Here is a 15730-nt window from a genome sequence, read left to right as displayed (position 1 = left end):
TATTCAAGGATCAGTTTAGTATAATTACAATCTGCCTGCGATGGCACAACGATGAATTTCGTTTAACATCGTGATGATATGGCGCCCTTCACACCTACCCTACTAAGTCAACATACAAAAGCTTTGGTAAATCAAGAGTGAACAGGCACCTTCTGGGCGAGCTCGCTCCATCGTAGGCCACGTCTACGCCTGTAGTCTGTGGCCATGAGTAAGCCCATTCATAATTTAAAAAAAAAAATTAAAAAATTCAGATATTACCAGTAGAAATGCTTAAGTCAATAAAACATCATTATAAGACACATCACATTATATTCAAAACGATATTCATATTCTAGAAATATTATTTTAACAACAATCATTCCTCAACATATGATTGTAACTGTAACTAGAAAATTATATAGCAGACATTAATATTACAGAGTAAAAAAGTCAATACCCATTGGTAACCTGTTGGTCACTAATCAACTACCCGTAATAGTCTTTAAGTCATTTTTCGTCACTTTGCGAGTGAACCATACCTCATAAAATTCATACAAAAGTTAAAATCACTTGCAAATATATCCCATGAAAACAAAATGTTAACTACAAGGCGCTGCTTATTTTAATACCATTAATGTACCCAACTTTAAAGTTATCTATAAAATATGTTGTGCATTTACATTATAATTATGTAATGTAGTTATACCGCGAGTGGGGCACATGGGGATCTCTGGGTCTATTTGGAATTATGGGAGTGAAAAGATTCGATTTCAAAGGTATTGAAATATTGGGAACAGTTTTTATATTACCTAAGGTCCCAGTGTAAGAACTATTAGGGTTCCGTACCCAAAGGGTAAAACGGGACCCTATTACTAAGACTTCGCTGTCCGTCCGTCCGTCCATCCGTCCGTCTGTCTGTCACCAGGCTGTATCTCACGAACCGTGATAGCTAGACAGTTGAAATTTTCACAGATGATGTATTTCTGTTGCCGCTATAACAACAAATATTAAAAACAATAAAATAAAGATTTAAGTGGGGCTCCCATACAGCAAACGTGATTTTTGACCAAAGTTAAGCAACGTCGGGCGTGGTCAGTACTTGGATGGGTGACCGTTTTCTTTTTGCATTTTTTCCGTTTTTTTTTTTGCTTTATGGTACGGAACCCTTCGTGCGCGAGTCCGACTCGCACTTGCCCGGTTTTTATATAATCTGTGTCCCAGGTAGCCTCACACGACGGTATGTGTATATTTGTATCATGAGTGCATCTACATTGGCACCTAAGATGCCCGAAAATAAGATCACTCAATTCTTTTCCGAAGGCACCTTACCTAATTAACATTAACGACCTAGTGTTTTAAAATTACCTTTAAATAGTTATCTAATAACAAAATATAAATGTTATTAAATGCCTATGGCATATAGACAGAGAGCACATTACGACATTTAAAGGGTTCAGTTTTTATCATGTTTGCTATGGAACCCTAAATAATTTGGCTGCCAAGACATATCACTCGTTACGTTTATCATAAGTTAAATTTACACATCGAAAGTATAATTAGTTAGGTACTGTTTGACATTAAGTTTTCAAAAGTGTCAGACCATGACTCGCCATCTCAACCGGCAAAAGTGCCAGCCGCTATAAATCACCGTTTCAGGAATAGCAAATAGCCATAAAATTTGACCTGTCCAAAATAGTTTACATGTCAACTTTTCAGAAACTAGCCTTCTATTCTAGCCTCGTAAGACCCCGCGTACTTGTACGTACAAATACAAACCACCACTAACCACTCCACTCCACTCCACTAAGCACTTTGCCCAAGGTTGATGTCGATAACGTTTTGAGTTACATCCTTATGTTATCCTCGTAAGACCCCGCGTACTTGTACGTACAAATACAAACCACCACTAACCACTCCACTCCACTCCACTAAGAACTTTGCCCAAGGTTGATGTCGATAACGTTTTGAGTTACATCCTTATGTTATCCTCGTAAGAACCCGCGTACTTGTACGTACAAATACAAACCACCACTAACCACTCCACTCCACTCCACTAAGAACTTTGCCCAAGGTTGATGTCGATAACGTTTTGAGTTACATCCTTATGTTATCCTCGTAAGAACCCGCGTACTTGTACGTACAAATACAAACCACCACTAACCACTCCACTCCACTCCACTAAGAACTTTGCCCAAGGTTGATGTCGATAACGTTTTGAGTTACATCCTTATGTTATCCTCGTAAGAACCCGCGTACTTGTACGTACAAATACAAACCACCACTAACCACTCCACTCCACTCCACTAAGAACTTTGCCCAAGGTTGATGTCGATAACGTTTTGAGTTACATCCTTATGTTATCCTCGTAAGAACCCGCGTACTTGTACGTACAAATACAAACCACCACTAACCACTCCACTCCACTCCACTAAGAACTTTGCCCAAGGTTGATGTCGATAACGTTTTGAGTTACATCCTTATGTTATCCTCGTAAGAACCCGCGTACTTGTACGTACAAATACAAACCACCACTAACCACTCCACTCCACTCCACTAAGAACTTTGCCCAAGGTTGATGTCGATAACGTTTTGAGTTACATCCTTATGTTATCCTCGTAAGACCCCGCGTACTTGTACTAAGTACTGGAATCAGTTATGTAACGCTGCCATACATGACCCAAAAAATTTTTATTAAGCTATGAGATATTTTCATCACATCTGATATATGAGTAATTCTAAGCATTTCTACCCTGGGGTGGGGGGAAGGGTGGGGTACAAAGACGGCCGCCACCCGTCATCTTTTAAAAAGATCTATTCTGATCCTGGTGGGTACTAGGGCAAGTTTGGTATCATTTTCGTATAAACCAAAGACGTAGAATTCATTGCTGATATTTGTTTTTTTCAGTTTCATAGTAATTTTACAAGAAAAACGTAAAAAGGTGAAAAATTTGGTTGGAGATTTTTGCTACGCGGAGCCGAAACTACAAAAGATAGAAAGTTGAAATTTGCACATTAGATTACATTTATAAAGTGTACAAGAGATAAGAAGCGATTTTGAGAAATTCAACCCCTAAGGGGGTTAAAAAGGGGATGAAAGTTTGTATGGGGTTCATATTTTATTTTAAGCTAGGAATTTGAAACTTCGTAAAACAATATATTATTAAAATACAAGAAAACTAATTTCAGCGTTTTTGAAAATTCATCCCCTAAGGTGGTGAAAAAGGGGTTGAAAGTTTGTATGGATATCAAAAAAAATTTCGAACGCGGTACTTGAATCTTTGTATTTGGGGATATTATTAAAAGACAGGAAAAGTAATTTCAGCGTTTTGTAAAATTCATCCCCTAACAGGGATAAAAAGGGGTTGAAAGTTTGAATCCATTACAAATCCGAGTAGACACACATTTCTTATTGCCTCCCAGGCTTGAAATGCTTAGAATTACTCAAGGAACATATGTGATGAAGCTCATAGCTTAATAAAAAAAATTTGGGTCAACTTTATAACTGCTTCCGCTATACGTACAAATACAAATTAAATTCGAGTTATGAACTCTTAGGGCCACTTGCACCATTCACTAACCCAGGGTTAACTGGTTAAATCATGGAGTTACCATGGTTACCAGTACAATTTGACACTTGATTAACGGTTTAACCGATTAACCCCGGGTTAGTGGAATGGTGTAAGTGGGCCTTATATAAATAATAGAAAGTTCCAAATTCAAAATCGGCTTGGGTCTTACTAGGTTAGTCGCTTCTTCCTCTCGCCGCAGTTGGCCGAGCTATACATGTTGTGGCTCCTCCACACGATGGGCCAACGCCGGCCACTCCAAGGGACGCATTTATGCGTTAGAGGGAGCAAGTGATATTGCTATCTCATTCTACCGCATGGCTGCGTCACTTGGAGTGGCCGGCGCTGGCTCATCGTGTAGAGGAGCCTTTGCGCGCAGTCTACTCGGTTTGCGGCTTGCGCAGCACGCGGCACTGCCCGGCCGGCTCCACCAGCACGGTGGCGGAGCGCTGCACCCACGGCTCGCCGTCCACCTGCATCGCGCAACATCCCTCCAGCTCGATCTGCAACAATTCCTCATTATATTGCCAGGGGCATACATATAGGAGCTGCCAAAGAAATATAGGTATAAGGTCTGCCATCTTGTGGCCTAAATCGAAAACTTAATCTTGACATTTACAGACCAAGCACGCTCCCTATAAAATTATTGAGTAGTAGGTGCTCTTGGCATTTTTTACAAATTGTCTAATGTCTTCTTACCTTTATTTGCGAAGCTTGCGCAAAGCGATAGGGCTCCGCCAACCCGCATTGCAGCCTCGCTATGTGGAATGACGACGATATGCCAACAACCTGTAAAAATATTTGATTCAATTTTATTTGCAGTTTGAATTCCAGATTATAAATAAATAAAAAATAAGAAAATTGCTGTGTGTAAATATAATCCAAAAACTTACCTCAAGTTTTCCATCGCTAATACTTTGTTCTTCCACATCTCCTTCATTCCCCATATCTGCAAACAAAATTACAAAATATTACATTCAGAAGCAGAATATAAAAGAAAAACAGCTGAATGCATATATGCACACTACCTATTATACACGGTGTAACATGAGTAAACCGAATAATTTTAACAGCGTATTCCTGATCATATTTAGAGACAAAAATGTCCTATAAATTTTTTTGAAATTCGCCTAGTTTCAGAGATATTATTAATAAAAAATAAAACAAGTTTTTATTGTTACATAGTGTAAAAGGCCTTTTTGATGGTGATGTTGCTGCTATGGGACGTAGTCTAAATATCCTTATTGATAGATGTCAAAAAGTGACAAGTAACACTTTGCAAAAAGTAGGTTCTACGAAAAAAAAATGTAAAAAGCAATTTTAAGTGACAAGTTTACCAAAAAATTTTTTTTTTATGTACAAATACATTGAAAAAAGAAAACAAAAAAAAAATATTTTTTTTTGGCGAAATTGACCTAAACTCATATTACATTTTTTACTTCTTTTGACCTCAGATATGCGTGGTTAAAATTATTCGGTTTCCTCATGTTACACCGTGTATGTGACGTTTGTCAATCGTTGTACAGTCAGCAGCAGAAGTTGCTAAGGCGGTGTTCAGAATTACCTTGAAACGCTCTTATTCTCTAAACACTATAGCCGCGTCAAGATCATTTTGAACACCTCCCCCGCTTAGCAACTTCTGCTGCTGACTGTACATGGGCAATAGATCATTAACATATTCACTGCCAGCGACCCGCCAGGCTGGTTCTCGGTTCGTAGGCACTTTTCGCTATAAACAGGAAAAATCGTATTATCGGCTACACTCGTAGCGCGTAGCTCACGCTGGTAGTGAATGTGTTCAAGTTTACATGTCATCGATTTGACGTAAACTATTAGCTAAGGTGCAGTTTCTTTCAAACGACACTTAATAATAATAATAATAACCCCGCGGGGGCATCTTGTGGCGAGCTGACGGTGAGTGGCGACACCGCGGACCCCTATTTCAGAGGGCCCTGTCATCTGGCCCTCGCCTCTGTGCTTCCCTTGATTGGCCGGCCAGAGTGGAGTCGCAAGAGCGGGACCTATGCTCCAGGTTGGAAGTGTAAAATGTCATAACGCCGGCGGCCTGCTGAACGGATCACCGGGATCTGGCTACCGCAGACTCACCTCTCGACAACCTTACAGCCGCTCCGAAGTGTTGCCCTATTGTCGCACTGTGCGTGCGGCCGTTGTAGGGCCCACTAAATGAGTAGGCGAGTCACCACCTGTCTTACACAATTTTGAGACTGATTGTCACGGCAGGTGTCCGCTAGTCTCCTCCCATAACCCATTATCCAGTCCATCCAACTTGCATATCAATAGCCCATGACCTTAGTTCCCATCGCAGCACAAAAGTGCTGCACTGCAATAGTCTTTGCACCTGGCGGAGACCATCTCCGGATGTATCATATTTTGCGCTCGGGGATGGTATCCGCCATGTGTATCCCTTGCTTTTAGAGTAAACTGTCTTAAAGGGCCTCTGCGCTGTTGGCTTCGGCCCCACGCACGCCTCCCAAAGGTCCGGGATCCCATGGTCCCGAGATATGGAAAGGACAAACAAATAATAATAATAAAAAAAATAGTTCATAGACGGTCACCCGTGTTCGGAAATCGCCGTAAGCAGCCAATTGTATCATTTGTGTTTTTCAAAACTCATTTTCATTTGTGTTTAAGTACCTACTGTAATTGGATTGAAAATAGGCATATTCAAATTAATTTAGACAAGTATCTGATTATTCGTAGTTCTCGAAAGAGTTTTTATAAAGTTATAGTAAAGCTGATAATGTTAGTCTCACTCCAGAGCTGCACGCCGGCGCCCCAGGAGGGGATGTTGAGCACCACGAGCGCCTGTATGGGCGGCAGAGGGATGGGGTCGCGCGCGTCCACGCACACACGCAGGCGCCGCTCCAGCCCCTCGCACCTGCTGTCTATCGCGCGCCCGGCGCCCATTAACACGTACGCCATCTGTCAAACAACAGTGCGATACACATAGAAGTACAATAATATAGAGAGGACATGGGGGAGGGACCAAATGACCGAACGAGATGCACTTATGGAACTTTCAGTAGGAGTAGCAGAGAAAGCGGTATTATTCGATATTATTGCATGTCCTTGTCACAGTCTCACTTTTTGTTTGTTCCCCACCAAAAATGTTGTATGGTTTATGGTGGGCAACAATTAACCCGACCGAATTACGTAGATTGTTTTTGGTATATTGTCAGGAATGTTAAAACGTGTTTTTAATATTGTCGCTTTGCGTATGTTTTGTCCCTCAAGGAGGCACGCGTATACCATTTCTATAGGATGCTACTTCTATGGCGATACATATGTGTGGCATCCTTGTATCGTGCCTATAGGTGCAGGTTGATTCACTACAGCTGTCACGAATGGAATGAACGAAACTTTAATTGTGATCACATAAATAATTTCATTCACTCATTCGTTCCATTCATGTCAGCTTTTGTGAATAGACCTGTTTAAGTAACCTACTATTAGCTATTTAGCTGCCTTATTTTACAAACACTCCCACATCACATGGCGACCCTGTCATAAGGAGTCGGCTGTACGAGCTAATATTTGAAGATAAAGGAGTTTCTACGTTTATTTGGACGTAGTTTATAAAAATACCATTTATTTATTTCAATCCACAAGGCTCATATTTAATCATTTTTTAAATGTCTTAGCTTATTGTTAGTTTAGGATAAGAACTAAACTTTACCTTCAATAGCTTGAATTTTAAACTGTATGTATGTCAAAACAAAAAGTCATGCATATGAATGTAACATTTTATCAGTAATGTAACGGTTTTATCGAGTGACCGGCGGCTACCGTATCTAAAGAGAACGCGCCGTGAAAATCGAACACGAACAAGCATCTTAGCATCCACACCGATGTTTGCAGGTATCGTGTGACCGACGACGGCTACCGTATCTAAAGAGAACGCGCGGTAAAAATCGAACACGAACATAGCGTCCACACTGATGTTCGCAGGTACCGTGTGACATACTCACGTAGTTGAGCATCCGGCTGCCGTATCTGTAGAGGAACTGCGAGCGCGCGCGATGGAAGTCCAGCGCGACCTGCGCGTCCACACCGATGCTCGCGTAGTTGTATGCGTACATGACGCGCTCGCGGCCACGGCTGCGTAAGCGTCCGCGTGTTGGTTTTATTGTGATCTTCCACCTGGGTAGGAAAAAGATCTTGTTTGGCTTTCCTTTATTTTTAACGGCGCTAGTTTTTTTTTTATTCATCATTCTTCTTAGGCTAGGTTTTTATAATATGAATATAAAAGTAAAATATAAAAACACTTACAAAACAATAAAAAATACATATAAACACATTATAAAAAACCTAACTTATTATTATTTTTATTACGGCAATAGTCACATAAACGCTCCAATCCTCAACAGTTTAAGAGCTATACCACATTTATAACAGGTCGAGAGACCTCCAAATACAAATTCGTAGCCAAATAAAAAAATCTACACCGCATTGATTTTTTTTTCGATTACTGACGACTATAAAATTGGGATCTAAGCGTTCTAGTGTGGCCGTAATTTCGTTGTGGCAAGAAATGCCGCGCTGCTATGGGGCTATTCATAAATTACGTCATTTCAAATAGGGTGGGGGGGGGGGTCTGGACATCGGATGATGGTAGCATTACGTAGGAGGAAACGGGATCATTCGAAGCATGATTTTTGGATGATTTTAGGGGGGGGGGTCAAAAATCGATGACGTAACTTATGGCCAGCCCCTATAGGACTTTATAGCCACTAACGGCGATGCCGGACCCCATAAACAGGTGATGTGGCCAATGATGATGATAAAAGTACCTACAGCAATGGGTGCAAATTCTACTTTTATTTATGTCACAGTAATTATGCACCTAATATGATACCTATAATGATTTCTGATGTTACCTGTCTAGGAGCTGTTCTTCAGCTTGTTGCATGTCTTCGATGATCGCCTGCGCGTCTAAATGCGAGGCGAGACCGGCGCCCCAACCCAGCACCCGGGAGAGGTCGTTGCCGGTGCCCATTGGCAATATTGCCACTGATGCCTGAAAGAAGATTACTATATAAAAACATACACATTGGAGAAGGAACAACATAAAGTTTATAGAATCACGAAAATACGCGAGCCAGAGCAAACCAGCAACCACCGTGCTGTCTGTGCTCGCGACCGTGGACGCTCTTGAATTAAATTAGAGTTTGGAAGTTTCACATTCCTATGACTCTAGTAAGATGGGTCTCGTCCCGAACACATAAATAATTAACTACTTACGCCAGATTCGAGAGAATGGCGACCTCTTAAAAAACAAGAGTGATCTTGTTATATTGTTTCGAGGAGGGTTAGGGGGTATGTAGTTAAACACCTTGTGTTCTTATACTAGAACGTATAAGTATTCTCTAAAAATCTGCCTATATATTACACGTTAGGTTGCGCTGACACAAGCCATATGCGTTTATGTCACAGATGAAGTGGCTCATTGCCATATTACAGTCTCTTCTACACCTAGTCCTCCAGCGCCATCTCAGCCATGTCTGATCTTTCTACCAGTTCCACTACATTGATGTTCCTCACCTTGACATGTGGCGCCTCGTTCAGCACGTTGAGCGCCCAGGCGACGGTGCCGTCGCCGCCGGCCACGAGGACTCGCGCTCGTGGCGGCATCCACCGCACCACGCTCTCCGGCGCTGTCTCGGCCATGTCTGATCTTTCTACTAGTTCCACTACATTGATGTTCCTCACCTTGACATGTGGCGCCTCGTTCAGCACGTTGAGCGCCCAGGCGACGGTGCCGTCGCCGCCGGCCACGAGGACTCGCGCTCGTGGCGGCATCCACCGCACCACGCTCCCCGGCGCTGTCTCGACCATGTCTGATCTTTCTACCAGTTCCACTACATTGATGTTCCTCACCTTGACATGTGGCGCCTCGTTCAGCACGTTGAGCGCCCAGGCGACGGTGCCGTCGCCGCCTGCCACGAAGACTCGCGCTCGTGGCGGCATCCACCGCACCACGCTCTCCGGCGCTGTCTCGGCCATGTCTGATCTTTCTACTAGTTCCACTACATTGATGTTCCTCACCTTGACATGTGGCGCCTCGTTCAGCACGTTGAGCGCCCAGGCGACGGTGCCGTCGCCACCGGCCACGAGGACTCGCGTTCGTGGCGGCATCCACCGCACCACGCTCTCCGGCGCTGTCTCGGCCATGTCTGATCTTTCTACTAGTTCCACTACATTGATGTTCCTCACCTTGACATGTGGCGCCTCGTTCAGCACGTTGAGCGCCCAGGCGACGGTGCCGTCGCCGCCGGCCACGAGGACTCGCGCTCGTGGCGGCATCCACCGCACCACGCTCTCCGGCGCTGTCTCGGCCATGTCTGATCTTTCTACTAGTTCCACTACATTGATGTCCCTCACCTTGACATGTGGCGCCTCGTTCAGCACGTTGAGCGCCCAGGCGACGGTGCCGTCGCCGCCGGCCACGAGGACTCGCGTTCGTGGCGGCATCCACCGCACCACGCTCTCCGGCGCTGTCTCGGCCATGTCTGATCTTTCTACCAGTTCCACTACATTGATGTTCCTCACCTTGACATGTGGCGCCTCGTTCAGCACGTTGAGCGCCCAGGCGACGGTGCCGTCGCCGCCGGCCACGAGGACTCGCGCTCGTGGCGGCATCCACCGCACCACGCTCTCCGGCGCTGTCTCGGCCATGTCCACCACCTGATTTAAGAAAAAGAGCAAACCATACAAAATAAACCCGTTTGCCGACCCATGGCCTAGATCTAGCAGAATATTACTAAACCGGCCTCGTAACTCCTAAGAAGAAATTTCCGTATATGTTATTACAGTTTTTTGATATTCCCTCACCAATCTATTTGGACGAAACACTCTGTAAAACTAGGAACAGTACCTACACTTTATCAGAAGGGTACATTTTAAAATTTAAACTGTACCATTACTATAACTCAAGCAGGTAAAGCAGGCGGTGGCGATCAAGAGGTGAAGGGTCATAGCTGCATCAGTACCTACAACCAAGCGCCACAAGAGTGCATGTGTACAATGTAGGTACCAGCACTAAGTCTAATTAGGTGTTGACTATGATGGTACCCTACCACCATAGTCGACACCTAATTAGATTTAATGCTGTACTTAGTGTACTTTAATGGTAGTAATTTAATAAAGTTGATAGTATAGCCTCATTCAGTTATGATAGGTGTAATAAATACTGTAGGTATAATATAATAAACAAACTGCTGATATAGGCCACGCAAAATTAAACCTAGTGTTAATGCCATAAAGACTGACATGTAGAAGCCAAACTCAGTTTATTTGGTCTGTACAATACCTATCAGTTCACCTGCTTGAACAATAGATGATTAGCATTTCTTTTATCCACATTACACAAATGCTTTCATGCATTTTAATTTGAAATCAAAATACTTTTCAATCACAATGTTGCGAAATGACTTGGACACTATTAATTGTTTTGATTTCAATTTATAATTACCTGAATGGGATTCAATAGCCCTCTAAAAAGTGATAGCACTTCATCACTTCTATTGCTTCCGGATTTACGATTAGCTGTAATTATAATTCAGTGTCAGTTCTAATCATACAATTAAAAATATGAACACTGAACATAATTATGTAGTCAATAAACTGCCTGAAATAAAGGGATAGTCAAACAGTTTTAGATAGAGTAACAACCTCTTTCTATAGAATTGGTTTTCTTTACATATAATAACAAAAAATATTTTAATATGAGAGGTCAGCACATAATAAATGTAATGAAAAGAAAATTCTGCACCTAAGTTAAAATATGAAAAATATTTTAGGGAGAAGAAAATCAGGCAAGTAGGATGCATAACAAGATAATGAAAAGTACCAAAAATGAAGAGTGGCTCCCAATCTGGAAATGAAGGTGGCTTTACGCTAGTTACTACTCCATTCTCAACTAGCACACAAGTTGGTGGAATCATTATGTTACGATACTTCTGGAAATCACATTGCTAGAACAAATAAAATCATGTTAATTTGTATATACATCAATACAAATTGATACAATGATATACTGAAAGTACACAGAGAAACCTTGCTCAAGCAATACCTAAATTAAAGCTCTATACAGACATCAAGAATGAATAGCTATCAATAGACATGCCCAGAAGTAAAAATACTCCTTGATTATCTAACATGAAATATTTATTCATATATTGCAAAAAATAAATCAAACCTCGGAGTCATTGAAAACACTATCATGGCATAGCTTTGTCCTTTGGCACCAGCAGCAATAATATTTCCGGATTGTGTCTTCATTGTTGTCGGAATGCTCTGCTCTGCTATTACCAACTGCAAAAACTTTAGGTTATATGAAGATCAATGAGTATTGAACTTTTGATATATGTATTAATAAATACAAAATGATGTAAATATTTAAAAAAAAAAATTAAAATTGATAGTTTATTTAGTACGACGTCCGGTTAGTATGATGTAATATCAGCGGTCCCTTGGGCGTCGTTATAACCGGACTCTACTGTAATATTATGTTTAAATTAAGGAATCAATGCCAAATTGAATAAAATAAAGTTTTAAGGATATGTTTCATTCTTTTATTTTGTTATTTAGGTACCTATGTTTTAAGTTGTTATTTTTTTGTGCTAATAAACATTTCTTATTCTTATTCTTATTATTTACCACAAAAATAGCAAACTAAACACAAGCTTATGCTATAAAACTATTTGGATTTACTTACTGTGAACCCAATGATGGTGGAACTGTTTGTCAACTGGCCAAGTAAATTGTTTACACCTAAACTTTTTATCAACAACGCGGCGACATCTCTTGCACGCGCTCACACCGCAGCACTCACAGAAGAGACCTATTAGAGGCAGCATCAACTTACCACATACGGTACACTACAACATCGAAACAAAAAGTAAAGACATGAAACTTTAACAAAAAAAAACATGTAGAAAATATAAAATATTGTATGAAATAGATATCTCTTACATAAATGTTATAAGGAATGGACTTGTTACATTGTATGCTTCTCCACGTATGACCCCGAGACCTATATTTGGTTTGTAAGTAATTATTATCACCAAAAAGTGCGTGAAGTATTCGGTAAACCAAATAACTCAAGAATAAACCACCAATTAAAAAATAATAATTGAATATAACGTCATTTAAAATGTGTAACGTTTCCATAACAACGATTTTTAACTTCTACACGAACATAAATAATATTTATAATTAAATTTTGGGAGAGAAAGCCCGAAAATCAATCAATCACAAAAGTAACGACATGAAAATATTGTTTTCTTGTCGCTGCGCGTTGCGCATTTAGCTAGTTAGTAACAAATTTCAACTATTAGAATATAAACCTTACACCGTTGAGTTATGTCACAGTGTTCATTGATTCATATGTCATAATTTTAACAATTAGAACGTTACTAGATGCTACTGAACATATCTCAATTCATTCTCAATTTGACAGCTCAAACGCTGTTCCAAATATGGTTTTAAACTCCCGTCCTAGAGTTTTGGCTGGCGCGTAATTTGAAAGTTGAACGTGTCATGTCAATTTTCTATCTAACAAAAACGATTAAACTAATATGAATCAAACCAAAATAATTGATAACTTTCATAGTTATTTAAAAAACGTGACCATATAGATGTCTCACGTCTTACAGTTGAGCATCATCAAGTTTTAGATGGTAGTCATTTTAAGCTCATCAATTAACGAGGTAAGGGGTTTATTATTAAGAAGTGTTGTTGTTTTACATAAAGTATCTCCAATGAGACTCAAACATATTAAAAATGGCTATGTCATTGCACATTTTATTTACAACCTGGGTATTGACTGCAGGTGTTACTCCTGTTATGCTACAAAAGTCCAGAAAAAAACAAGATTCTTAAAAAAAAGTTTTATTCCACAAGAGACATTAAAGAATGTCTCAGCTTAACTGAACAAAGGTCGAGTGGGGTTTTCTTTTCCTTATTCATAATATCTAAAGCAGCTCCTGCCTTAACCAACATTATTGCAGCTGATTCTCTGTCTTCTTCACATGCTAAATGTCTGAAAAAAAAATCATAAATATTGGTTACATTCAAAGTAAGATAAGTGATTAGGTATCTATTTTTACTGACTTTGTAAAAGCAAATGTTTTGATTTGACAGTACTGTTTTGACTAAATTACTTACAAAGGTGTGCAGCCAGTAGAATCTTCAAGATCTACTTTTATTCCTGGTTGACTTAACAGCAGCTCAACTATGTTGTTCCTGCCCAGAGATGCTGCTCTATGAAGGGGAGTAGCATGCAACACATCTGCCTCATTTACATTGGCTCCCGCTTCTAACAGCAACTTTGCTATCTGGAAAAATAATGCTTTAATTTTTAGCACTTAGGTTGGGGTTCCACCTATCTATCCGATATCTTGGTCCAATGTGCATTGCGTCTCACATCTCACTCTATCACTAAGCAAAATGTGAGATGCAAATTCATATTGGACAAAGAAATTGAATAAGTGGATTACCTCCCATATCTAAGCATTTAAATTGTAGATGAACAGTAAGTACTATTAGTCTAGCTTATAGTTTTTATCAATTTCTACGCATTATCTGTATTTGTCATCATACTCATCATATTATTAGTCCGGTTTTAAAAAAAAATCCTTGAGTGTCCAATGTTGATGTTGTTTCTATTCTAAAGCTACTTATGATCTTGATCATATACTTACATCTTTATGGCCCTTAGAACAAGCATAGTGTAATGAAGTCTGACCCCGGCTTGTCTTATGATTGACATTGGCTTTTTGACCAATAAGTAGTTGAACAACCTCAAACTTTCCCGCTGACGCCGCTAGTATCAGAGGAGTAGAGCTAGTGTCATCCACTGGATCAATAGGGCTTCCTGAGCGTATTATAAAATCAACCAAATTCTCATTTCCACCAAGAGCTGCCCAATGAATGAGGAGGCGATTATTCTGTAAAACAAATTATCAGCCATTTCATTTAGTTAAGCCAAAACCCAAAATCTGTATTTACGTAACTCATTTGAAAGCTATTTAATAATTACCGAATCCGAAGTTGTTATTAAGGTTCCATCTTGATCAATTTTAACTTTAACTTGATTGAAATCACCTTTGTAAGCGGTTTCGTACACTGATCCAATCGACATTGTATGAATATTAGAATTACCAAGTATTTTTGGTGGTGGTTTTGAGTATTAACTACTTATTCGCATAGATACAGTGAAACCTGGATAAGTGGGATCTCAAGGGACTAGCAAATTTGTCTCACTTAAAGAGGTTTTCCACTTACACAGGCTCCCAGTTAGCCAGGTACAAATTAATTTCTGTCTCATTTACAGAGGGTTCAATTAATAGAGGTGAGAATAGAGTATATTTCAGTTATAGAGGTGGTTAATAAGGTATTTCGTAATTATCTTTAAAAATAAGTAAGGTAAAATAATCCTTGTCCCTAAATATTTTTTAAGTCTGTTTAAATATTTCTTTGAATTTATTTTGAATGATTCTCCATAGGATAGATATTTCAAAATTAAATTAAATTTGATACGGACTTCATTGCGTATTAGAAATTTAATAAATGAAAATTTATTTTTTCGTGTTACTTAACAAAATTTCAGCTTTCGTTTCGATAGTTTTAACTACTTACATAAATTAACTAAATCAAACTTGAAGTTGTTTAGACACAATTAGGCAAATGCGTAATTTGTGGATAAACTAAGAGTTAGTAAGAATACGGAAATTGTTCAATGAAGACCAAGTTAGAGAGGTCATAGATTGACGTTATCTCAGATACAGAAGTCAATACAGAATAAAATTCTAAAAAACAATTAGGAAAATGTAATCTTATAAATATAGTCTCAGTAAAAGAGGTAAAATACACTCTCTGTCTCAATTATAGAGGTAAATGTGACTATAAAATCACAACAACGAATCTCAGTTATAGAGGTTCGTTTTTTCTCAGTAACAGAGGTAATTCAGTGCTAAAGTGTCGGGACCGCACCATGAGTCCCAGCTATAGAGGTTTCTCACTTATCCAGGTCCCACTTAACCAGGTTTCACTGTATTACTAGGGTTTATAGCTTATTCGTATCATCAATCTAATCTATTTGTTTATTCAATTCAATTTTTGATAGTCATGCGTTGTCATGTCATATGGTTGTCATAGTTGAG

General features: G+C 39.8%; 2 protein-coding genes across 2 annotated transcripts; both read right to left on the bottom strand.

The window, feature by feature from the left end:
* Nucleotides 1-3883: 3883 nt before the first annotated feature.
* LOC134667245 (diacylglycerol kinase epsilon) lies at nt 3884-12856 on the bottom strand. The gene is made up of 12 exons (XM_063524573.1): nt 12540-12856; nt 12283-12445; nt 11764-11879; nt 11416-11539; nt 11038-11111; nt 10116-10250; nt 8444-8583; nt 7535-7706; nt 6320-6488; nt 4439-4494; nt 4245-4334; nt 3884-4048 (listed from the first exon to the last, which is right to left on the bottom strand). Exons 1-12 carry the CDS (start codon nt 12735-12737, stop codon nt 3926-3928), a joined length of 1560 nt encoding a protein of 519 aa, XP_063380643.1. The 5' UTR covers nt 12738-12856; the 3' UTR covers nt 3884-3925.
* Nucleotides 12857-13441: 585 nt separating this feature from the next.
* LOC134667626 (26S proteasome non-ATPase regulatory subunit 10-like) lies at nt 13442-15719 on the bottom strand. Its single transcript, XM_063525051.1, has 5 exons — nt 15624-15719; nt 14608-14780; nt 14270-14515; nt 13734-13903; nt 13442-13608 (listed from the first exon to the last, which is right to left on the bottom strand). Exons 2-5 carry the CDS (start codon nt 14707-14709, stop codon nt 13458-13460), a joined length of 669 nt encoding a protein of 222 aa, XP_063381121.1. The 5' UTR covers nt 14710-14780; nt 15624-15719; the 3' UTR covers nt 13442-13457.
* Nucleotides 15720-15730: the final 11 nt, after the last annotated feature.

The sequence above is a fragment of the Cydia fagiglandana genome, chromosome 9, assembly GCF_963556715.1.
Source record: "Cydia fagiglandana chromosome 9, ilCydFagi1.1, whole genome shotgun sequence".
Taxonomy (NCBI): Eukaryota; Metazoa; Arthropoda; class Insecta; order Lepidoptera; family Tortricidae; genus Cydia; species Cydia fagiglandana.
This window is presented reverse-complemented; position numbering and strand designations above follow the sequence as displayed.

Coding starts and splice junctions, on each gene's coding strand:
- LOC134667245 (XM_063524573.1), bottom strand. CDS start 12,737: ATGGAAACGTTACACATTTTAAATGACGTTATATTCAATTATTATTTT. Junction 11,880..12,282: donor CCACCATCATTGGGTTCACA/GTAAGTAAATCC, acceptor AAGTTTTTGCAG/TTGGTAATAGCAGAGCAGAG. Junction 8,584..10,115: donor ACGAGGCGCCACATGTCAAG/GTGAGGAACATC, acceptor ATCTTCTTTCAG/GCATCAGTGGCAATATTGCC.
- LOC134667626 (XM_063525051.1), bottom strand. CDS start 14,709: ATGTCGATTGGATCAGTGTACGAAACCGCTTACAAAGGTGATTTCAAT. Junction 13,904..14,269: donor GTTCTAAGGGCCATAAAGAT/GTAAGTATATGA, acceptor TTATTTTTCCAG/ATAGCAAAGTTGCTGTTAGA. Junction 13,609..13,733: donor TCTACTGGCTGCACACCTTT/GTAAGTAATTTA, acceptor TTTTTTTTTCAG/ACATTTAGCATGTGAAGAAG.